General features: G+C 37.3%; 1 protein-coding gene across 1 annotated transcript; it reads left to right on the top strand.

The window, feature by feature from the left end:
• The first annotated feature begins 296 nt into the window (after nucleotides 1-296).
• On the top strand, nucleotides 297-1,138 carry LOC110029050 (heme oxygenase 1, chloroplastic-like). Its single transcript, XM_020731160.1, has 2 exons — nucleotides 297-818; nucleotides 888-1,138. The coding sequence occupies exons 1-2, from the start codon at nucleotides 413-415 to the stop codon at nucleotides 1,121-1,123; spliced, it is 642 nt and encodes a 213-aa protein (XP_020586819.1). The 5' UTR covers nucleotides 297-412; the 3' UTR covers nucleotides 1,124-1,138.
• The last annotated feature ends 24,960 nt before the right edge of the window (nucleotides 1,139-26,098 follow it).

Genomic DNA, 26,098 nt, shown 5'->3' with positions numbered 1-26,098 from the left:
AGCTCGAAACCGAAGGCGAGACGGGAAGGGCGAGGGCAAGGGGGAGAGACGGGAAGGACAACACGGGAAAAACAACCTAAACGCGAGAAGCATACGCGGAACGGCGCCCCTAACCGGATTACCCTACCTTAAGGAAATCACGATATTAAAACGACGCGTTTTCAAAACTTTTATGGCGAACGCCATTTCCAAACGGAAGGGCGGTAAGCGCCCTCAAACGAGCCCTTAATCTGCTGTTAGTATAAACTCCATAAAATTACTGGCACATGCTGACAACAAAATGAACAGAAGTGAAACGAACACCTACCTAGTGAATGCAAGCAAGAGCTTCGATGTGAGTCTGTGGGAGAGTTAACTGCATAAGAATTGGTTGCTGTGTGTGTAAATTCCCCAATAACCACATTTTGGAGAAATGATTCATTGTGCTCCACTTGCAATACAGCTTCCCTGCAAAATCTCCCACTGTGCAAAACCGTACCATCTCGTCAATCAAAGCAATGCCAAACCCTATTTCTTCGCCTGCTCTTCTTCTTCGAATGCTACCACCTCATCCACCATTACGCCGGTCAGCGGCGGAAGAAAGAGGGTTAGAAATCGGAAACTTAATCCCGGCGAAAAGGAGGGCATAGTCGAGGAAATGAGATTCGTTGCCATGAAACTTCACACGAGCGACATCAACGATGAGGCCGACGGAATCGCCGCCTCCAAGATCGCCACATGGCAGCCTTCCGTGGAGGGCTTTCTCAAATACCTCGTCGATAGCAGACTTGTCTTCGAAACCCTAGAACGGATCGTCGAGGACTCCACCGATGTCACCTGTAAGCTTTATTAGTTTATTTCCTCTCTTTTTCGTGCGCTAATCTATCGTTTTCTATGCTCTGCTACAGATGTTTACTTTAGAAGAACTGGTCTGGAACGATCGACTAGTTTGTTAACGGATTTGGAATGGTTTAGGCATCAGGGATATGTCATTCCACAACCGAGTTCTATTGGAACTGCCTACGCTTCTTATATTGCGGATTTGGCTGGAAAAAGTGCGCCATCATTTCTTTGTCATCTCTACAACATTTATTTTGCTCATTTATATGGTGGCTGTGAGATCGGCAAACAGGTATGGCTCTAAAAATGGAATTTGCATTTCTACTCCATTCTGTTTTAATATAAGAACTGCTAGTTCATACAATTGTGTGGCTATAGGTGGAGACTCTGGAATTTTTAATTTGGTTTGATGATGGAAGATTGAGCTTAAATGAAAAAAAGGGACATTTACATACATACCAGAAAATTCTTATATATTTACATATTTAACACCCAAATTATATTCTTTACATTTATAGCACTCAAATCTCTCATATCACATAAAACAATACCACTATTTTAACTTAAGTAGTGAAATACACATTTTCATGTATAGTTAAGGTGCCATATATGTGAAAAATTAAAATTTTGGTGTTAGAAACATAAATATATAAGAATTGAGTGTTATGGATGTAAATCTTCCAAAAAGTAAAGAGCCCAAAAATAATCTATATTTAGGTTGAAACCAACTTGAACTAGGTGAAACCTATAGATTGTTGTATGCTATGTTGAGATTGGATCGAAATGTTTATGCATGCATGGAAATATTTATGGCTGTGTTTATATTGTAAATCAATTAAAAATTGATTTTTTGTTTCTCTTGGGTTGGGCTTGGATAAATAATTAAGTATTAATTAGTTGGACTTGTTTGGGGTTGTAAACGAATCGAGTCAAGCTCGAGCCACCCATGGCTTGAACTTTAGCTTGATTAATTAATTGAGCTCGAGTTCTAGTTTAATTATACAAGTTCAAGCTGCCTCATGAGCCGGTTTGTATATTATGAAAGAGAAAAAATAATTTTAATTCATGTTAGTGTTAGTAAAATGATATATAGGATTAACATTTAAGAGATAATTAATAGGAAATCAATTTTTATAAAGTGTAAACTATCTTTTTTTAACATTTTATATAATTTAAAGATAAACTCTTGAATTTTAATATATTTTGAGCAAAATTTATATTAATTATTTTTTAAACAAGTTGATTCACGAGCGAAAGAGTCGATTTAGAGCAGGTTTGAGCTTAGCTTGTTAGTTCATCGAGCTCAATTGAAGAATCTCTTATTGAGCTGGACTCACCTTGGCTTGATTACACCGCTAGACTTGTCTTTTGATTTACAAGCTAAATCAATCGTTAGGATATAATCCACTTCATTGGATGTTGCTATAGCTTTGGATTATTCATACTTGATTTGATGCCAATTTTTAAAAAATTTGGCCAAGTTAGCAGTCAGATATAAATATATTGGGTTTGGGTGGTACATCTGTAAATGACTCATCAAACAAATCAATTGGAGAAAAAGCTACTAAAAAGCTTATGCTCCAGTAACCTGGTGAGCTTTTTGGCATTGATCTGCAAGCGCCAAAAAACAAAGGTAAGGATTGTGCTATGATATAGGGTGCTATACCTATGATTTTTGCTTCAATAACTAGGTGAAACGTTGAGGGAGCTATAACTTTTATGTTATAGGAAATAAGAACAATGCCTATTGGAATTTTAGAGGAGAAAGGATGGGATTTGTGAAGTATTTTTATTTTAGATTAGTTTCATTGTAGGAAATTAAGGCTATTTATAGATAAATATATCGTGGATAAATTCTCATCTGCTTGTTAAACCACTTTTACAAGAAAAAAAAAACAAAACAAAAAAGAACCCTGCCTACAAGTAGTTAACTAGTTATGTTTAAACTAAAAGATAACTCTAGCATGAGTTATCTTAGGTTTAAACTATTTAGGTACCAACCGAGAGATTTTATTAAGCTATGCTGGGTTGAATCGAAATATATATGCATCATATTTTTGAATGTATGTATAAAAAATTCAAGGATGTATTTTTATATTTTAAATCAATTAATTTTTTTTTTTTTTGCTGTTCTTGTTAAGTTGAGCCTGAATAAAAATAACTGGGTTAGACTTGGCATTCTATCAACGAGCTAAGACAACTGTTATCAATTGTGAACTTAAAAGTTATGTCATTGTAGTGAGTTATAGCTCTGGATCAATCAAATTTGGTTCCATTTTAACCTCTTAAGCATTTGGCTTAAGTTGACAATTTGGAAGCTAGAATTAGAGAAAGGAGGTTTATATATATATATTGTACTCATATGATCGAGTGCAAACGAGAATATAGCTAGATTGAATATTTCTATTGTAAATGACTTTACTGTTTTCTTCTTTTAGTTACTATAGAAAGGATGTTCACTTCTTGGATTTGAACTTTCCTTTATTGGACAACAACTTGTTCATTGTTTTTACAATATGGAACAACAACAACAATGACAATAGTAGCAAGGCTGTGGCAAGACAATGGTTTGAAAACAATAAGATAGCAACGAGTGGCATTAATACAAACAAGGAAACAATGATAACAAATACAACAACAGCATGAGGGCATAGCTATAAGAAAGTTTATGATACAATACCATGGAGAGTCTTTGGCTCTGATCTATAGGTCCTGGCAAACAAATGTAGCAGCCGTGCTACAGTACCATCTACTATAGTTATGCTTTTTTAGCTACAATAAACTAGATGAAATGCAGAGGAATCTGGCTTTTATGCTATAGGAAATACGGCCATTGATTAATGGAATTAGAGAGTAACAGAGGATAGGTTTTGGCATGAATGTTGATTTTTTATTTTATTTTTATTTTTTGTTCGAAATTAAGGCTACTTATCGAATAATATGGTAGGGATAAATTCTTGTAAAATTTAAGAATAATATCTAAAAAAAGAATTTTATCTACAAATAATTAACTATATAGGTGCATCTAATTTAGTCTAATGATTTCTATAGTCAGATGGCCTTGATCTCAAGGCTTAGCACATATGGGTATGTGTGTGTGAGTTAAAAAAAAAAAAAAAAAAAGAAAACTAGATATCCTTAAAGCTTATTGATAAATTTAACAAAAAGTATGCTATTGTTGAATTCAAAATTTAAAAACAAGCCCATGCCAATGTATTTTGAAAATTTTTATTGTAATGATAAAATTTATGATTTTGATTCAATGGTTAATACTTTTTTGCTGCTCAATCTTTATCACGAAGCACTTGATATAAGATGCATATTTTTTTGTGGATGCTTGGAGATGCTTTCTTCAATGTCAATGATGTGATTTGAACATTAGCACCACTAGCATTATATATCAAAAAATCAGTTTCTTAAAGCTAATACAAACATGGTTTCTTGATCCCTTTTTGATCCGATGCCCACAAATCATCATTGATGCTTTTTATTGTAATTCTCTTTGAAGTGATCAGATTAACCATCCCTTTATGATGTGATCCCTGCTTCACGGGTTCCTCTTTTATGAGGATTTCATTTCTGTGAAGTCATAACCTCAAGTGGGAGCCTCCCAATTATACTACTTTGTGGTGTAAAAAAACTATACTTTTTGAAATTTTTAGTAGATTTGTGAAACTTATTTGTGAACTTACTGTTTCATTTAGCTTTCATTTCACTGTAAGAACCTCCCACAATTGTCAACTGTCATATCTTGGGGGTATTGTTTAGTTTGACTTGGTTCTATGGTATTATATCATATTTCTAGTCTTCCAAAATTGATGAGACATTGATTTTTTTGAGAGGTAAACAGTTTTTATTTTTATTTATTTATTTGAGCGAGGTTACAGTTGATCATTCAGACAAATACAATTTAGAATGCTTTGATAAAAATGCCTTTGTCCTCATTGAGATCAATATCGACACAGTATTCTTTGTTTGTAGATTATAGTATTACAAAGAATTCAGAGAGAGAGAGAGAGAGATAGAGAGAGATAGCGGGGGAGGGATTGCCTAAAAAGATATAATTTTGGCATTTAAGCCCAATAAGGTTTACTGGGTGACATTGTTGGGGTGTTTGTAAAGATCATGACATTTTAGAATTGTCCTGTGCAGTATTGAGCATTTTGTTTTCTTTTCTGAGTAGGTGATTGAGCCAAGGACTTAGGAAATGATGTAGTTAAAGAATGGAACTCTAGTCATTATGAGGCATAGGTAGGAGAGGTTTTTGGAATTGAGAGGATTGATATTCATACTTGTCAATGATGAATAGAATACCATAGCATAAAAGTATCCGTGGAGCCATAACACATATCATATAGGACAGCACACTTCATTTTGAATATAATGCAATATTTTAAAAAAATGAATAAAATACAAATAAATATGAAAGATTATTAAGTAAGATAAAACATCATGACAAGTGCTTAATACCTCAATCACCTAAAATTCAAATATTAAAATTTTTTCTAGTCTAATATTTTCATAAGAGATTAAAGTAGTCATCTAAAGAATTATCATTTTAAGCAAAGAAAGCCTCATTTCTCTCATCATCATTATCATTAGCATTATCTCTTAAATCATAATAATCCTCATCGTCATGTTCAGTTTCAACAATATTAAGTCTGGATGAATAATTTTTTCTTTGCCTTTATATTATTTTTCAATATTAGAACTTCTTTCATAAATACTAGTGACCTTCGTAATCATACTTCATGTCAAATATTCATAATCAATAATAAGTCATTATTTTGATCTATCTCATCATCTATTTTTCTAGATAGCCACTTATTAGCATTATCTATATTGTTTAATGAGACATGGTCAAGAATGTCACGATGGTTATTTATGTGAATCAGAGGCGTATTATATTTTATATAAACAAAATCTATGAGGCGATTTTGCTTCATTGTGCTGCTTCTTGCACTATGAACTGCGATTAAAACTTATTAAAATTAATAAATAAAATATCATGATAACAATTAATACACAATTTTGTGTACATGCATGTTCAAATGTGCTCGAATTAGGTTAACATCTAGATGAACCATATGTTATGCTAAGTATGGAGCTCTTTGGTTATACGATGGCCACTAATTTGTTGAAAGTATTTAAAAAGTTTTTATATTATTTAAATATCATACTTTTATTCAATATTAATTTTAATTTCACATAAATCATAATATTTGGCCCATGTGGTTTTTTTTGTCTTGCATATGGAGGGGTATCAAAAGGTCTTTCACTCTTAGTTTACACACTCAATTTATGGTTAGTTTTTTCGTCTTCATCCATATTTTTCAACCAATATTCCATTGCATGCGTAAAATCCATCAACTAGTATTTTTGTTTTCGGTCATTTTAGAGTTACTAAAACAGATGCATAGTTCTATAAAATTTAGTGTTGCATGCAAAGCTCAATGAAATTGTGCTTCTAGTCTTCTATGAATAATTTCAGAGCTTTTCTTGCACTTATCACTATTGATAAAACTAACAAAAATGAATAATTTCAAAGCTTTTCTTGCACTTATCACTATTGATAAAACTAACAAAAATGACATTTTGAGTTCTATTCATCACTTCATATGTATAATCCATTGGATGTCTTTTTTCTGTATAACCAATCTAGGGATATTCAATAAAATGTCATTGACTTTGAGCTTATATACGACAATATTCTTAAAAGAGGGCTTTAAGGTTATTTGTTGTGCTTGCTTTGCCTTAACCTCCCTTCAAAAAGGGCTCAACACAAATTTTTCATGCGTAAACATTTTCTTTAAATGTTCTATTGCAGATTAAAATGTTGTAATGCTAAGAAAACAATGGCAATCAAGTGTTGTGAGGCCCGACAAGTGATTTCTGATTTATGCACCTTTTTATTAAGTCAAAGCTTACATCCAAGCTCTTGGCTAGATAATCTCGACTTGTGAGCTCAAGCCTCCTTGCTTCACTTGCACCTCTAGTCTTGAGTTTGGCAGTAACATTATAGGATGAGGTTTTTGAAAGAGTAGGTCTTTGTAAATTTAAAGCCATTTTTACCACTAATTTGTTGTGTTTGGAGTTGCTGTTCAAACTTTTCTATCAATGACAAGCAGCAAAAAAATTCATTAAATTCCTTTTGACTTTACTCCACAAATGTTCTTCGACCTTACTCATACGACCCAAACACACTTCCATGGTTTTCAACTATTATGAGTCTTTTCGGCCGTAGAATTCCAAAGCTTTTCATTCTAGAAATCTTACCAGAGGCTCTACATTAATTGAATCTTCTATGCTTTACCAGAAGACGAACACCTCAGCTTGAGTACTTCATGCCATTCAATGCTATAGAGTAAAGGACCCGTAACTATAGAGCTAGCAAGAAAAAATCAAATTCAGGGAAATTATCTTGGTTACCCTATTTTTCTACCATGTGAGCCTTATTTATAGTATTTTCATTCTGTTATGAGAACGTAGTTTGTAATCTAATCTTGTTCTTTCTGCCTTATTCAAGGACATAATATGCCAATTACATGGTTTCTGTTTTGATCTCACTACTACATACTTTTTTACACTTGGGAGATTCATAATCAATCATAAGCAATATGATTGATCTCCTACTATATTTTATCTCTAGATTAGCGAGTACGAAGTCTAAATTGAATTGGGCTAACCATTTGATATTCAAATATTGATTTAAATTTCAACTATGAAATGCGAGATTAAACCGATATTCTTAAGCATCTTAACATTCTCCTCACGTCTCCCTATAGTTATTAGTCTTTCTTAAATAGAAGCTCATTAAGTATCATCTTCATAGCCATCCCTCGCTCTTAAAAAATAGCTCATGAAGTATCGCGCACTAATGAGCAGACAAATGCCACCTTAAGAGCCTAAGCCATAATTTTTTTTCTTCCCTTCTACCCCAAACTGCTTTCTTCTCCAGCCTAAATTCTTCCTCTACAGGTTGTGTATCCTGAGCCTTTTTACAATGCACTTTCCTTCATTCTATTATTCTTTATGTAGGGAATATTAAAAAATTTATACTTAAAAATTAATATATATTTCTCACATTTAAAATAATAAAAGAAGCTTAATGCTCAGATAGGCTCTCTACCATCTGGAGTCAACCCAATGCAAGTTCTTCTGTTTCTGATGGGTTTGGGTTTGTAGCTCATTAAGAGGCAGTTCTCGACCCAACATCTTACTCTACAAAGTTGTGCATGCAATACACGCCTAATTTTTTTTGTAATTTTTAACTAGCTAAAATGATTTTAGAAGCACATACCATATGCATACACCGATGCCTCTGTTAAGTTGAGATTTTTTGTTTCAAAAAGATGTAAAGATAAGAAATTCTGGATTGTTTTTCTTACAACAATATGAATTTAAGTATAATGTAGATAATTAAAGAAAATTTGATCTCTTTGTTATTATTTTTTATGTTCATCATATTTGCTCGTAGGAGACCCTTGCACACAACAGTTCAATATTTTCGTAAAAATTGATTTGTTAAATGTGTTATTTGTGCCAATATATTTTAGATTTCAGTAGTTTCACATGTAGATATCAGTTGTGTAATAGGATTTCAAGGTTAATGATGTCTTCCCTTAAGTTCAATATCTCATTGGACTTAAGAGAGGGGCAAAACAGAACCCCTCTGCACTGTTGGAAACTCACCAACGAAATTCAAAAGAACTCATGAATTAGTAGCAATAGTTAATGCCCCATCTTTTTTTCTTACTCCATTTAAATAATAGAAACATATTACAAACCTCCCATCCCAACTGGGAAGATAATAACCTATAAAATTACTTTTAGGAAAGCAAATAAAGGAAAACATAATATGAAAAGAAAAACTTTAATTAACTTCTAAAACATGAGCCTTTAATTGAGCTTCTTAATTCAAATTCTGAATTTGAATTTGAAACTTTAATTAGGATTTATTGTCCTTCCTAATTTGTCTCGGTTTCCAATTCCTCCTCCATAATTTGAAATTTTAATTTAAATTTTGAATTTGAAATTAGGATTTATTGCCCTTCCTGATTTGTTTGGGTTTCTAAATCCTCCTCCATAATTTCCTCTGGATTTGCATCAATTGTCGGCGCTCCTGGAGAATTTGACTCCGGCAAGTTATGTTGACGGTAAGTAGCAAAAAGATGTGGATTTAAACGTTGGAGCTCAATGCTTGTAACGAGCCCGAATTTGGACGATTTTTCCATTGGACTAAGAACTTGAAATATCCTCCCCGACGAGTTGAAACAAATTGATGGTCTAGAATGACAGCAATCTCATCTCGTGGTATTGTATTTTCTGGCATTCGCATGATCGATGATTTGTTTCGAGCTGGTAGTGCAGAAAAGTCACGGTCATCTCCTTTGAATGCAGTAAGGTCTTCAATGTTAAACACTGGGCTAATGTCGAAGTTGGAGGGTAGCTCAATAACATAGACATTAGTTCCTAATTTCTTGATAACTTTAAAAGGGCCTGCTCGGCGGGCATGAAGCTTGGTAAAACTCCCCGGAGGAAAACGTTCCGGCCTTAACCGAACAAGGACCAGATCCCCGTTGTTAAATTGACGATCCTTACGTTTTGAGTTTGTTGACGCTGCATAGGAATTTGTGTGGAACGTAAAGCGCCGCTTGCATTCTTCGTGAATAGTTTGCATATAACTAGAAAAATCTGCTGCAGCCTCACTTGGCCTGGGTGGCAACGATAATGAGTTGATATCTAGTGGAGTATTGGGTCGAAACCTATAAACCACTTCGAATGGAGCACAACCTGTTGATCTATTAACAGAGTTATTGAAGGCAAACTCTACATGAGGAAGTATCACATAAGGAAGTATCATATCCCAGCTGGTAATGTGATCCACAACAAGACAACACACCCTAAACTCCTGTTGGTCACTTCAGTTTGACCATCAACTTGGGGGTGACATGCACTTGAAAGCATCAACTTGGTTCCCACTTTTGCCCACAGAGTCTTCCAAAAATAGCTCACAAATTTGACATCTCTATTGGACATTATGGAGGATGTGACACCATGTAAAAGGACAACCTCCTTCATGAATATTGCTGCAACTTTGGATGCATCAAAGGTTTTGTGGCATGGAATAAAATGAGACATCTTAGAGAAGCGATCTACCACCACCATGATTGAGTCGTGTTGCCGAAGAGTCTTGGGCAACCCAAGAACAAAGTCCATACTTATGTGTCGCCATGATTTGTCCGGAATGGGAACTGGTGTGTAGAGTCCAGGCTGCTGCTTAGTCCCTTTATTGAGTTGGCAAACTTTGCACTGGTCAACCACGGTGTTCACATCTCTCCTTAGTTGAGGCCAATAGAAACGATCAGCCACAATAGCATAGGTTTTATCATACCCGAAATGCCCCGCCAAACCCCCACCATGGAGTTTGGAAATTAGAAACTCTCGCATTGACCCGCGCGGAATGCAAAGGCGGGACTTGAAGAATAAGTCCTCCTGCAACATGTAGTCATTACCCGATGGCCGATTGTGCTTGAGATCATTCCATACCTTGCTGAAATCTTCGTCATCGGCATACTCGGTTTTGAGACTGTCGAATTCTGTAGTATTGATGGTAGATAAATGTAACACATGAGGCCTTCTGCTCAAGGCGTCTGCCACCTTGTTCTCCGCCCTCGACTTATGCTTAATAAGAAATTCAAATTGTTGTACGTAATCCATCCAACGTGCATGTCTTGCATTCATTTTGCTTTGACAATTTAAGTGCTTCAAAGAGTCGTGATCGGTATAAAGAATGAATTCCTTATGGATTAAATAAGGCCGCCAGTGCTTCAATGTTTGAATTAATTCATAAAATTCCATATCATAAACTCAGTAACGCCTGCGAGTCTCGTTGAGTTTTTCACTGAAAAAGACAATGGGATGACCTTCTTGACTCAGAACACCTCCGATTCTCACGTGCGAAGCATCACATGCCACCTCGAAAATTTTAGAGAAATCTGGCAATTTGAGTACCGGTGCTTGTCCCATTTTTTTTAATATCATTGAAGGCTTTTGTTGCCGTAGCACCCCACAGAAAAAATTTTTCTTTCAAGCACTCAGTGATTGGGGTCATTATGGTGCTGAAATTGCGAATAAATCGTCGGTAGAAGGTGGCCAAACCGTGAAAGTTTATGACTTCAGAGAAATTCCGGGGTGTGGCCATGCCTGGACAGCATGCACCTTTACGGGATCGGCCTCAACTCCCTGGTTTGAGATGATAAAACCGAGGAAGTTGACACTTGTCTTCATAAACGAACACTTCTCCCTATTAATAAAGAGTTGTTCCGCCTTCAAGACCTTCAGTACCTGTTCGATGTGGCTCAAATGTGGCTCAAATGTTCCTGCAAAATGTTCATGCACACTTTGACTGAAAATTAATATATCATTAAAGTATACTACAACAAATTTACCCAAAAAAGGTTTGAGAATTTGCGTCATGACCCGCATGAACGTGCTGGGAGCGTTCGTTAATCCGAAAGACATAACTAACCATTCGAACAACCCATCTTTTGACTTGAAGGCCGTCTTCCATTCATCCCCTAATCGCATCCGAATTTGGTGATAGCCACTCTGGAGATCTAACTTGGTGAAAATAGAAGAGCCACATAGCGAGTCTAACATGTCGTCGAGGCGTGGGATGGAAAATCGATACTTCACGGTTATTTTGTTGATTGCGCGGCTATCTACACACATCCTCCAACTACCATCCTTCTTCGGTGTCAACAAAACTGGAACAGCACAGGGACTAAGGCTTTCTCGAATAAACCCTTTGCCTAGCAAGTGCTGAAGCTCTTCGCTAAGCTCTTCGTTTTCTATTGGACTCATTCGATAGTGTGGAATGTTGGCCAAATTTGAACCGGGGATCTAGTCAATAGCATGTTGGACTTCCTGAAGGGGAGGGAGTTTATTCGACATTTCATCTGACATGATATCCTGAAATCCTTCCAGCAATGCTGAGAGCTCCGGTGGAACCTGATCGTCCCCTTGCGTCGCCTCACGTGTGACTATCATAAGCACCATCTGGTGTTGAATTTGTTCAGCAATCACGTGTGACTATTATAAAGCTTTCTCGAATAAACCCTTTGCCTAGCAAGTGCTGAATTTGTCAACTAAACTCTTTGTTTTCTGTTGGAATCATTCGATAGTGTGGGATGTTGGGCAAAGTTGAACCGGGGATCAAGTCAATAGCATGTTGGACTTCCTGAAGGGGAGGGAGTTGATTCGGCATTTCATCTGGAATGATATCCTGGAATCCTTCCAGCAATGCTGAGAGCTCTGGTGTAACCTAATCGTCCCCTTGCGTCGTCTCACATGTTACTATCATAAGCACCATCTGGTGGTCATGCATAGCACGAGTGAATGGGTGCATCGCCAGAACTGACGCTTCCTTCTTTGCCTCAAATTCCGTAACCTGTAAGGGATCTAGAACAAACTTTTTACCTTTAAAATCAAAGGAGTAAGTGTTAGCATACCCGTCATAAATTACTTTTCGATCTAAGAGTTAGGGTCGCCCTAATAACAGGTGACAAACAGTTATAGGAATTACATCGCACCATGCTTCATCTGCATATGTTTTCCCCAACGAGAAGTTAATCAAACAACGTTCTTTTTGGTGTGGGTGCTTTTCTGTTTTTAATTTCAGTCGTAGAACGACTGTTTCAGAAATCACATTCATGACACTCCCATTGTCAATAATTACGTTCAACGCCCGACCGTTATGCTCTAGTCGTGTATGAAAAATATTGGTGCGCTGCCACTCGGGGATGGTTTGAAGTTCTTTTTTTGATCCCGTCAATACTCTCTTGATTACGTAGCTGTGCAGCTGGGTAACTCCGACGCGCTCAAATGTTCTTCTTCATTGTGAATATCCTCATCGGGATGCTCCTCCGTGTCTTCTCCCACCTCCACCTCCAGTAGCTCCTTCTCGCAAATAAAGACTAATTTCTTGTCTCTTGTCGGACATACGACGGCATAGTGTCCGAAGCCTTTACACTTATAACATTGGGGTCCGTCGCTGGTAACCTTTGTTTTTCCCTTTAAGTCTCCACTTTCCGCAACTCTGAAGTGATCTTTCGGAGCTGATGCTCTTTGGGAAGGAGTTGGAGTAACACGTTCTTGTCTTGCGTCTGTCTCCGTCACTTTCCTCATCACCGTAAAACCCATTTATTTCTCAATACGGAGAGCCAACTGGTATGCCTCCTCGACGTTGAGACGTTGATTAAGCGAGCAGTCCACATCTCTCTACGTAGCTCACTCCGCAAGACGGTGCGGTATCGAGCCAAAGTTTGTTGTTCGATTTCAACGATTTTGCTGCGGACAGTCAACTCGTGAAAGTGGTCCGTGAATTGATCTACACTCATCGGCCCCTGCCTGAGCTGCAACATTTCCTCGAACATCATTTGCTCGTAATCGATGGGCAAATATTTTTCCTTGAGCCTCTCCTTCATTTCTTCCCAATTGGAGACCGTTGGACGTCGCGTACGTCGTAACTGTTCTTCCACAGTTGCCCACCATGCTCGCGCATGCTCCTTCAATTCCTATCCTCTGAGACAGAAAACCAATCAAAATAATCCTCGATTGCTGTTAACCAATCCTCGAACGCGTTGGGTTTCAGCTTTCCGTAAAAATCTGGCACATCAATCTTCATTCTCTTGGTGAGTTTGTCTAGAGGTTGATAATCTAGACTACGTTCGACTTGTCCTCGGCGGAAACTCCGCCCGTGGCGCCGGACTCGCGATTCACGGTTCTCCAGCTCCTGAGATTCATCATCATTCTCTACGTCCTCCGCGTGTCTGTCGTTGTCATCCCTTTTTCTCCCGCGAGCTGCTTCTTGTCCTCGTTGATTACTAGGGCCATACTCCATTTGTGCATAGTGTTCCTCCATAACATCAAGCCGATGAGTGAGTTGCTCTAAAGTGGTGGTGAGTTGGTGGATTTGGTGCTGTAGTTGGGGTTGATCTGTGTGATGATTGATGGTGTTTTGGTCGTTTGGGTGCGAGTTGTTCGCCATGGCGTATGAGCTACCACTGCGATTTACAGGCATGAGATGAAGACTTCGTAGTGAGGGAACTTCGGTTGGCTTTGATACCAAATTGATGCCTTCCCTTAAGTTCAATATCTCGTTGGACTCAAGAGAGGGGTAATGCAAAATCCCTCTGCACTGTTGGAAACTCACCAACGGAATTCAAAAGCACTCATGAATTAGTAGCAATAGTCAATGCCCCATCTTTTTTTCTTACTCTATTTAAATAATAGAAATATATTACAAACTTCTCATCCCAACTGGGAAGATACTAACCTACAAAATTACTTTTAAGAAATCAAATAAAGGAAAACATAATATGAAAAGAAAAACTTTAATTAACTTCTAAAACGGGAGCCTTTAATTGAGCTTCTTAATTCAAATTCAAAATTTGAATTTTGAATTTTGAATATGAATTTGAAACTTTAATTAGGATTTATTGCCTTTCCTGATTTGTCTCGGTTTCCAATTCCTCCTCCATAATTTGAAACTTTAATTTGAATTTTGAATTTGAAATTAGGATTTATTGCCGTTCCTGATTTGTCTGGATTTTCAAATCCTCCTCCATAATTTCTTGTAGATTTGCATCAGTTAAGCTTGATATGGAAGCCCAATAAAATCTTCGCATCGATTTGAAGAGAACTAGAGAAACACCTTGTACATATGATGGGATCTATAAAATAAATTTAAACTAACAGAGCATGAATTTACAATCTGATAAGTTTTTATGTGATATTAAAAATTTGAGTGTTCTGAGTGTAAATATGATAGTTTAGGCGTGAGATATGTAAATACATAAGAATTGTGTGCTAGGTATGTAAAATTCCCTTTAGCTTTAGTCTATTGTGGATTCTTTTTTACTTCATAGTGGTCAAGTATTCTGCATAATAATATTCATGCTTTGTTTGAAATGAAGGAAATGAAATGAAATGAAAACCAAGCAACTTGTTGGTTAGATGCACTCTAGGTGCTAGGGCTGAGTTTTGGGGAGGAGGTGAGTTAGCGCTCGTCGGCGGTGAGGGCTCGTGGCGAAGTTGCTACGCTACAAGGGCTTGAGGTTGCATAGGCTCGAGACAGTGCAATTGCACGATGGAGGAGAGCGAAGGGAGGCACTTGGACGGTCAAGTTGGAGGAAAAAATCACTAGGTCCAGGGCGAGTCTTAAAGTCACATGCGAGGGGGATGGCAGAGGGTTTCTAACATTGTGTGAGTTGGTGAATTCTGAATTTGCTAAATTTAGATGAATTTAGAAAACATTGAAAATGATTTAGGTATTTTGAATTCCTTAGAAGTTTGCATTTAATTTACTCTAAATCAAACACCTGAAAATTAAAAGGAAAACTTACATACATACCACTTAATTCATATGCATGTACATATTTAACACCTAAAACTTTTATTTTAATGTACATGCTACCTTATCTATGCATTAGAAGGTGTATTTCACATTTTAAAACTTAAAATAATGGTATTTTTATGTGATATGAAAGATTTTGGTGGTATACATATAAGAAGTAAAATTTACGTTTTAGATTTGCAAAACTTAAGAATTGGGTGGTATGCCTGTGTTAGATCGGCACCCAAGCACAAATTTGTCTTTTATTAGCTTACATGCAATCTAACCTCTTGTCATTTATTATGGTTTAGTATAAATAGGGCAAATATGTTTAGGGTTAGGGCTATGCAGAAGATTGTGTCTTGAGTCTTAGGTTTAGGATTCACCTCTCGAATTGTAAGAATTGAAAGAAATCGCGCACGTCTCGAACTGTAGGTGTTTAATCTTTATTTTGTGTTCATAGTTGCATTGTTTGCTTTAGAGACGTAAAATATTTGTTTTGCCCTAATTTCTACGAACAATTTTATAATGCCCCAATTTAAAAACCTTGCATTCTTTCGAATGAGAGAATTAGATGTTTGAAGAATTCCATAATTCAAATTAAGCATAGTTGATAATTAATCATTCTCTTATGTTAAATCGGCGTTGAAGTTGATGAGATGGTAAGAATGGTTTAAGGAAAAAGATCTTATATATATATATATATATGATGTTTATGACAGTCGTAAAGATATGCTTGTTTTGCTTGGTCTACTTATTTTTTATTATTTAAATAAACTATAAAAATATCTGGGAATGAAAATGTAGATAAAAGTAGTGTATATTTAAGAAACTTACCTTTAAGTCTGTATTACATTTAGGAAGATTAATGTATCTACTTTAAGATGCTTGGATATAAAACCAAGTTGTTTGATCTAAATAGCTTTGTCTTACATTCATTAAGATTATGTGAACATGTTTTCTTTTAGAAGCAAATATTGAGCTATTTTCTTATAATCAATCATTATTGATTGTGAAATATAAATTCTATTTTTAATGAAAGGTTTTTTTTAGTAAAGATTATTTGATAGGAAAGAGATGAACTTTCACATATATTAGGACAAACAAATTATTTTACTGCACCAACACTAAACAATAAAACAGTAATAAGTAAAAGGTAAGCACTTATAATTTGAGAAGTAGGCGATTTCTCCGAACCCCAATTATAAGATTCAAGACAACAATCACATATATCCCTAAGCCTAAACATATTAAGCACTATTTATATCCCACAATAATATCTAACAAATGACTAAATTTTCCCTTTTAGTGTTATGCCTAACATTCAAACTATTTTGGCAGGCTTGACGTCGACTCAGTGGAGCATGAGGTGGACGATGCCATAAGTGCCGGCCTAACATTATTCCCAATCCAAAAAAACACATTATCCTCGAGATTTAAGAGAGAAAAATTCATGCTTGATCAAGTTGTAAGACTCGCACTCTCGCCATCAACACTTGTTTAAAATAATTGATTGGTCTTTGACAGTGCACGAGGACTGCGCCTAATGCATAGCTTGAAGCATTCGTCTCTATGATGGAAGGTTGACTGAATCAAGTAACTAGCACTGGTCCACTCGCCATGACATTCTTTAACTTCTTAGAAGTCCATGTCGCCGTTTTTCCTCGCTAAAAGTTATCCATTTTCAATTTCTCCATCAATGGCCACACAATTGAATTTCAACCATTCACAAACTTCTGATAGTATCCTGTAAGTCCCGCAAATTCTCTCAACCCCACCTAGGTCTTAAGTAGTGACCACTCCAACATAGCCGCCATATTGTTGGATATGTCGTCTTTTAGGTCTTGCACAAAGTCACCGCGAAGCACCATTATCTTGTCTCCCTTCCGAGACTCTATTGTCAGGGGTTTCCAATTCGTTTTAGTCTCCCCTAAGTACTGTAACTATTTCATATCCAATATCATGTTAATGCTCTCTAAATCCAAGAGAAGAAAATTCTCCATAATCTGAGTTCCTTGTGAAACCGCCATTTACAAACTTCTCTGCTCTTCTCCACCTGTCCGACCCTCATTATGAATCCAAAACTTCTCGTGTCATCTATCTCAAACTCTATCTCAAACTCCAATTGCTTCACCACTGGGTAAAGATGAACTTGTGGGTGGCATCACCATCTACCAACACCACCACATCCTTCTCTCTAATATGTACCCAAAGTTTCATAGTATGGTTCGGCGCTAACCCCGCCACCAATTTCAACGAGACTTCTGTCATTTCGAAACGAGGGTGTTCCTTCCCCCCTCCTTTACCATAACCTTCTCTATTTCTTCCTCCCGTGCCTTCTCATCACATATTGTGAGATCTTGCAATGTTCGATACTTGCAACGTTATCGTGGTGCAAACTTTCATTGTTTCCTTTGTTTAGAAAGTTGTACTTGACATGAGGCAGAGGTGAATCGACTGTTTTATGCTTATCTTCGTCTTCTCGTGTTGCAGAAAGTGTGTGAAACCTTCTCACTCAGGAGACGAGAGGTTTTAGATCCGTTTTATCCAACTTCGCGGGCGTTCTTTTAGGGTAATCTCTTTTCCTTGTTAGCCTGGATGTGCTTCTTATAAATCATTCTATTCTTATTCCGTCATTGGGTTTTGTCAATGGGTTTTAGTCAACACAGGAGCAGTCTTAGAAGATGAGCCAACTTCAAATACTGATGAAACATTGTAAACTTCATCCATTACTTCAACTAATTTATCATAGGTTCCTTCAACTGGATCAAAAATCCCAAGCACTTCAAGATGTGGCATTTAATCAACTGATGCACAGCAGCATAAGACGCATAGGATACTAACTTAATGGCAGTACTTGTAATAATAAAAGAGTACTTCAACTAATTTATGATAGGTTCCTTCAACTGGATCAAAAATCCCAAGGACTTCAAGATGTGGCATTTAATCAACTGGTGCACAGCAGCACAGGACGCATAGGGTACTAACTTAATGGCAGTACTTGTAATAATAAAAGAAAATAATTCTAAGGACTTAATTTTCATGAAAAACAAGAAAAATTTTGGATATTTTTTTGGAGAAAAAAATTAGGAAAAAGAAAAGAAGAAGAGGAAGGCTAAGCTTTTTGGGTGGAGGGCATTGAGATGGTAATTGGGGCATTTACATAAAATACCACCCATTTCTTATGTATTTACATATCTAACACCTATAGTTTGTTTTTTTTTACATTAATACCCCCTAAATCTTCATATCACATAAAAAAATGCCTATAGTTTAACTTTTATAAAGTGAAATATATTTTTTTCATATATAGATAAGGGGGGATATATATAAATACGTAGGAAGGGAGTGATATATATTTTAATCTTCCAAGGTTTTTTGTTTAGGGTTTTGCCAGTTAGGGGTAGAAATCAATGATTTTATTATATATATATATATATTATGAATCTAGTGCATTCTATATTTCATGTGTAATTATGTATGCTAAAGGTTTATGAAAATAATTCTATGCATTTCTTTCATGTCTTCTTGCATGTTGTTTGAAAACATGTAAAAAATTTGGGGCAATTACATCCATAGCACCCAAAGCATTTTTGTTTACAAATCTAGCACCCTTTTTCATTAATTTTTCAAATTTTCACTCAAATATCAAAATTCATGATGATACCCCAACCGATATTTTTTATTTTTATCTGGTCCTTGCGGTCTACAGATGTCCTTATAACTCACTACTTTTGTCTGCACGACCAACTACGACCTACTTGATCCACAACTGATGTAACTCATGATTTTGGCCCTTTTGGCCCACAGAATCATTACAACTTATCACTAGGGTCTACATGACCAACTACAACCTACGTCGTCAAATCGTGCAGCTCCCAACTTCGGCTCTCGCGGCATATGGACGTCTTTACCACTCACTGCTATACTTACGTGACCAACTACACTATCTGGTTTACAGCTCGTGCAACTTCGGACTTCGGCCTCTGCGGGCAACAGACATCATCGCAACTCAATAATATGGCCCAATGCGGCGTGCAAGATCCACTTCTTCAGCAACTCCTTTCTATGACCTCTATGGCCAATCGACACTCCTGAAGCAACCATCTATAACTCATCTGGTCAACTACCGTCATAGTTTTCAACTACAATATTTATGACAAGCTGGCGCTACAGCCACCGTCTATGACACTGACGACAGACTATTACGTTTTCAACTACAACCAGATTATAGAGATATAACTTTATAATTATATCTTCCCTAATTCTGGAAAAGAGTGGATTTGAGTATTAACCATTCATAGTGGATTATTTTTTTAGGCTAGATCGCGTTGTTTTTTTTTTTCTCTTCAAAGGGTTTTACACGTAAAAAACTGAGGTGTCTCCTGCTTACACTTCTTTAATTATCTGACCGTGTGTTGGTTTTCATGCAATACTAAGATGATAAATAATCATTACTCTACTGTTGTGAATCTTCTAGCCTGCGTCATGTATGAATAATTAATGTTGTTTTATGCATCATATAAAAGTCATCGTGTATGAAGTATTAGCTATATTATACATGTAAAAAAGAAGAGAATACCATATTAATACCTCAAAAATGAGTAATTAATCTGTAACGCTAGGCATGTGAGAGACTTGATGAAACTATTTGTATAGGTGTATTTACCCAATTCTTATGTATTTTCATATCTAACATATAAACTTTACTTTTTATATTTATACCACTCAAATCTTCATATTACATAAAATATCACTATTTTAACTTTTAAAATGTGAAATACACCGTTTCTTGAAATATTGCATCTTGTATTAGTCAATCAAAAGTTACAAAAAATATACAAGTATGTATTTATGATGTACACAAGTGTGATTCGTCATCTACAATTATAATAGAGAGCTCCCTATCATCATATATATGCATCAAAACAAAAGTCACATCAAGGGCACGCTTAACACAAAAATAAGCGGCCCTATTATAATCTCTAAAAATATGAAAAAACAATACTTATTTAAAGTTTAAAAGAAAAGCTAGATTTGGATCATCATGGTGTTGTCAAGTATAATTCTTCAAGGTGGATCTCAAAAAGTTCATAATGTTGACATTACCGCCTTCAAAGGTAATGCTCTTGGCCTCAAACATCCAAGGGGCACAGATTTTGTGAAATGTTCAGATATCTTCGAGTTCCATTTGGGTACTATCCCAATACAATAAACTCTATCCCACAGCAACAAAGCTCTTTCTCGTTTTATCTCGAATAACAATGCCGGTCCATGTTGTCCTCGAGGGAAATGAAGCTCCATCAACGTTAGCTTTAAGCCAACCGGTAGGGGGGTGATGCCATAATAGAGAAAAACCAGACCCCGAAGGGTTGCTGGCATCGCATTGCTCCTAGAACAACAAGACTATGTTAATGTGAATAACTCGAGGATAGATGCCGCAATAATCGTAGGTGTCTTATAAGGACGATTATGAACTTTGTTGTTACGTGCCTTCCAACAATGATGAACCATGTAGCAATAGCATCAAGCTTGGGCAATTTTACTTCTCATAATTTTATTGACCTCCTCGGTGGCCTCCTTGAAACTGCTAAAAGACGGGATGGAGATACCCTATCTATGCATAATATCTTTTATCCTGCAAAGAAGAAGGCAGTAGAAATATGATCCAATTCCTCAATAGTCTAACAACCCCAAGGGCATTGTTGCCTCCGAGAGCCCCCTTCGAGCAAGCCAAGCTTGAGCAGGGATGGCGTCGTGCATCATTCTCTACCAAAATAAATGCTCCCTAGGGTGCAAATGTAGTCGATCGAGCCATTTAAAGTTGGTTTCAGCAGGGGAGAAGGTGGCACTATATTTGAGACCGGTAATGGTCAGTCCCGAGTGGGTACAAGTCAGATAAATGCTATCTTCATCAAGATTCTGGTGAATTTTATCTCGGGCAATCCCGCCGGCCATATCAATACCAAAAAAAGTCTACATCTCCTACACGCCCTGAACACCATTATTAATAAAATGAGAAACCATTTTTCCTTCCAAACTCGTGATATCAGTTGGGCAGGACCATCTGGAAGTTGTACTATTGCAGATCCACACATGTTCCATAGCCTCAATATTCTAACCATCAACAATTTTCGCTTAGTAAATTGCTTCAGGGATTCTGCCCCATCACATAGTAAATGCCACGAAATGGATGTGATGTGAGCATGGTTGCAATTTCAGATATTGGTGCCATAACAGGCTTTTAAGCACTTGTGGGAGACGTATTCTTTGTTATGCAAAAACATCCAAGAAAGCCCAAAGGCCCTTTCCAAAGTTTGAAAGCATGAAAGCCGGAAAGCCGGGCTCGCAAAGGCCCTTTCCAAAGTTTGAAAGCATGAAAGCCCAACCCACGAAGCTGTTTTAGTTTGCATAAAGTGTCCCAAGCAATATAGTGCACAACATGTTTCATGGGATCTTTATGTCGAAGGAACTATTTACACCTTTTCTTAATCTCATGGAGGACACCGATGGACGCATCAATTTGCGTAAGAAGATAAATGGGCATTGCTGAAAGATTGTAACTGATTAGAGTGGCATATACCACTAAAGAGAGGTGTCGTGTGCCTAAACATATTTAGGGATTCAACGGGATGCTTCTTCAGAATTAGCAGAACCAAAGTCGTATCCCCGGTTTTAAAAAACTTGGGAATATCATTAAGGACTTCCACGTGGATAACGGGCCAAAAATATTTATAAGAAGAGGTGGTAATGCCATCAATATCTTGAGCATGATTCAACCCCATTTCCTTAACAACATCTCATAACTCCTCGTTGGTAATCCCCCCGCCAGCCTGTGTGAAAATTTTGCAAAAGAGTGATTGACATGCGTGAAGTTTGACAGATCATCGGAATTGATAGCAACCCCTTGCCACTTTGTTTGAAAAAAGTCCGAAGAGTTAATAATATCCTGCCACTCTTCATGGTTGCCATTAGAAAACTTGGGACGATTAGCCCTCTTGCTTTTATTGTGGGAAGTGGCAACATTATGAAAAGAATTGGAGTTGGAGTTTCCCTCGTTGAGCCATCTAATCTTGGTTTGTTGCCGCTACCAAGCCAAAATGTAGGGGAAAATGACTTGAAGTTTGTGGGCAAGAGCACACAGCTTTGAATCCTCCTCCGGTAGGCTGCCCATGACCGAGCAATCCAACTCATGAAGCTTGAGGAGCTAAGATCTTAGGACAGATTTCTTGTCATTGAAAGCCCACATTTTGTTCTTGCTCCAATAATGTAAAGCTTCAGGAGTTTGGTACAATTGCTTTGAAGAATTTCTCAACAAGACTCATAATAATTCTCATAGCCCAATTATGTATGACAATATGCTAAGTCGTGGGGTAGGAAAGCCATAAGTCTTGAAACCAGACGAGCTTTGGTGTTTGACATCTTAGTTGTGCCAGTTTAATGTAATTGGGCAATGACCCGAATAAATAAGAAGGTGCTTGGTGGTAGCTAGAGGAATGCACTGGAGTGCTTTGGAGTTAACAAGAATACGATCGTGCTAGGCCCAAATCTTACTCGCGTCATCCTTGTTATTGCTCCATGTAAACCTCAGGCCCACAAAGCTAAGATCATGAAGGTCATTCATGGCCATAAAGTCCAGAATATCTTGCAAACTTTTAGTGAAAGTAAAAGGCTTCCCCCTTTCTTATCTTCTTAATTGGTGATGGAATCGAAGTTTCCACCAATAATGGTGGGAGAGCTATCCTTGGACCTCAAAGTGAGATTACTTCATAAGTCAGTGAGATTACCACATTTTGTTCTTGCTCCAATAATGTAAAGCTTCAGGATTCTGGTACACTTGCTTTGAAGAATGTCTGAACAAGACTCATAATAATTCTCATAGCCCAATTATGTATGACAATATGCCAAGTCGTGGGGTAGGAAAGCCATAAGTCTTGAAACCAGACGAGCTTTGGTGTTTGACATCTTAGTTGTGCCAGTTTAATGCAATTGGGCAATGGCCCGAAGAAATATGAAGGTGTTTGGTGGTAGCTAGAGGAATGCGCTGGAGTGCTTTGGAGTTAACAAGAATACGATCGTGCTGGGCCCAAATCTTACTCGCGTCATCCTTGTTATTGCTCCATGTAAACCTCAGGCCCACAAAGCTAAGATCATGAAGGTCATTCATGGCCATAAAGTCCAGAATATCTTGCAAACTTTTAGTGAAAGTAAAAGGCTTCCCCCTTTCTTATCTTCTTAATTGGTGATGGAATCGAAGTTTCCACCAATAATGGTGGGAGAGCTGTCCTTGGACCTCAAAGTAAGATTACTTCATAAGTCGGTGCAAGCATGACTATCAAAGCTAGCATAAATTCTGTAAATGGCTCACTTGTAATTATCTGGAAACTTGACACTACTCGCTTAGCGCTAACAACAAAGGATAAAAGTTCTCTCCACCACAAAACGAAGATCCCCCCGATTTTCTCGTTGAGGGTTGAAAGCTGTTGTCCCACTTGTTACCAACCAATTTATCAGGCTTTTTGCGGTCAAAGTTCTCTTCTCTTGCTTCCACCAACTTAATGAAAGAGGGTTGTGATTGCCAATGAGGTCTTGATGTAGTGATTTGTGGCATGCTTACTGACACCCCCCTCCCTCGACAATTTCAAAATAGAATTGTTGACATTATTTCATCAAAGGGGGTGCACCCCTCTGTCCGTAGCTTGATTCGCCGCCTGGTACTGCCCTGATGCCTTCTTTCATTTTCTTCGCTGCCCCTCTGAAGAACCCAATGGGAGTAGCTCTTTTTCAAAATGGAAGTTAGAGAGCCTTTCATTGGGTGTCTTCCCCAAATGCCCCTGCTGACAAGTGGAAACTAGTGGAAATTTTGCCATACTTGCATGAAATTGCAAAGGAACCTGCGGGGGATTAACAATAATTTCAGTTTCCATTGTGGAGTTGAATTTAAAGACTTCCTACGGTTTGACTTTCAATGTGTGGTTTACTCGAGTAGTTTTCTAGTTGGTGATGGACTCTTCCTTATTTTTAAAGATTTCTTGCTGCTTTCGCAAAGCTCTCGTGGCCTAGTTATTTGAAAGCTTCTTTTTTGTTTCTCACCACAAGGGTCCAGGGCCCAAGATCACCCAATTCAACATTTTGTGGGTCTTGATTCAAGTTACCATCTTTCACGGTATTTTCCAATTGTTTTTGATGAATAGTGGCTTATGTCGGCAAACTCTGCATGTTGTTTGTGCCCACTGTGGCTGACCCATCGAGCCTTGACATTGTTCCCTCTATCCCAGTAGATATGGGGCCTAAGTTTGCCCTCTGAGACACATCTCCAGTGCCCAGTGTAGCAGCAATGGCTAAAGAATTGGGATACGAACCCCCGACCCAAGGGTTACGCCAAGGCCACTACCAATGAGCCCTGACCGAGGGGCAGACCTTCCTTCCAGTCCAGGTGCTATTTGAATCCTCCTGAAAGGGTTGGGATGCAAACCCGCGACCCAAGGGTTACACCAAGGCCACTACCAATGACCCAAGGCTCACGTGTGCGCTCACACACACGTGCACCCACACACACATACATATATTAATTAAAAAGGAATGGTCGAAGACTATTAGACGAGCCCTGACCATTCTTTGGTGTGCTAAATATTTGAGTACCACACCCTACACGGGGGATTAGATGACACATACATATACATACATACATATATATATATAGTCTCTGGCCAATATTTCTCAAAAAAATAAAAATTAAAAAATAAATATTGGTGTGATATTATATTCTTAAGTAATAAATTATGATATACATCTTTTAACTTGAAAAAAAAAAAAAAAAAAAAAAACGAAAAACACCTTTGGAAATGATGAGTGGGTTTGTAATGCAAATCTTCAGAAAAATATATCAAGCGTGACATCTCATAAAATTAGAATATTCTTCTTTTGAAATCTAAAGTACATATAGGATATGTTGATTCAAAGTTAGCCTATATGGCCCATATGCCCTACGCTTTTCCTGTGCGCTCAAAGGCACGCGCTGAGTGCTGTAAAGTTCGTGCTTCACTCACATGGCGTTGACATATAATATACAGAGGAGGGGGAGCTCCCTCTCTCTACCCAGAGCTGTGGAAGCTCCTTCGCCGTTCAGCTTGCTGCTTATTAAAGCGCATTGCATGTGCGCTCTTTCTGCTTTCTCTTCTTCAGATCCTCTCTCTCGTATCTGACCTCCCTTATTCTTGGAGATTCTGTTTGCCACATGCCAACCTCATGTTGTATATGCGAACATGTCATGTCATTTTTATGCATTTATATATCTAAACCCTATGCTTTTGTATTTACATTTATAACCCTCGTGTCATAAAACTTTGCTACAGAGGGCGTATTCGCTTTTTAAAAAGTTAAAATTTCTCTAGCCACCTCTAATGTGCCTCACAATTCGAGTAATATATTCTTAAGATCAACTGTGTCAAAGGAGATTCAAAACCTCGACCTGAGGGGTTTTATACCGTGAATGCCAACCAACAGGTCGGATTACGTAGTATATATATCTAAGTAGTTGATAGCTATAAGATGAGCATTCTTTGAAGGTTGCATGGCTAGTATTTAAGACACCTTTTTGGATACTAAAGTGAACATTATATTAGATGCTTGACAATAACTACATGTTACCCTAATGAATGTCGGAGGGTTTTATTATTATTATGCGGATTAAAGGAATTAGCTTAATGTGGGACAGTTGATGCCTACATATTTCAACTAAGCTTATGTATTTACACACATACAACTCAATACTTACGTATTTACTTATATAACAACTAAACTTTGCATTTTTACATTTACGCCGCCCAAAATTTTAATTTCACATAAAAAAAACCCCCCATTTAAGCAAAATATATCTTT

The sequence above is a fragment of the Phalaenopsis equestris genome, unplaced genomic scaffold (assembly GCF_001263595.1).
Source record: "Phalaenopsis equestris unplaced genomic scaffold, ASM126359v1 Scaffold000544, whole genome shotgun sequence".
Taxonomy (NCBI): Eukaryota; Viridiplantae; Streptophyta; class Magnoliopsida; order Asparagales; family Orchidaceae; genus Phalaenopsis; species Phalaenopsis equestris.
The sequence above is the reverse complement of the archived record's forward strand: the minus strand, read 5'-3'. Positions and strand labels throughout refer to the sequence as shown.

Coding starts and splice junctions, on each gene's coding strand:
- LOC110029050 (XM_020731160.1), top strand. CDS start 413: ATGATTCATTGTGCTCCACTTGCAATACAGCTTCCCTGCAAAATCTCC. Junction 819..887: donor GGACTCCACCGATGTCACCT/GTAAGCTTTATT, acceptor GCTCTGCTACAG/ATGTTTACTTTAGAAGAACT.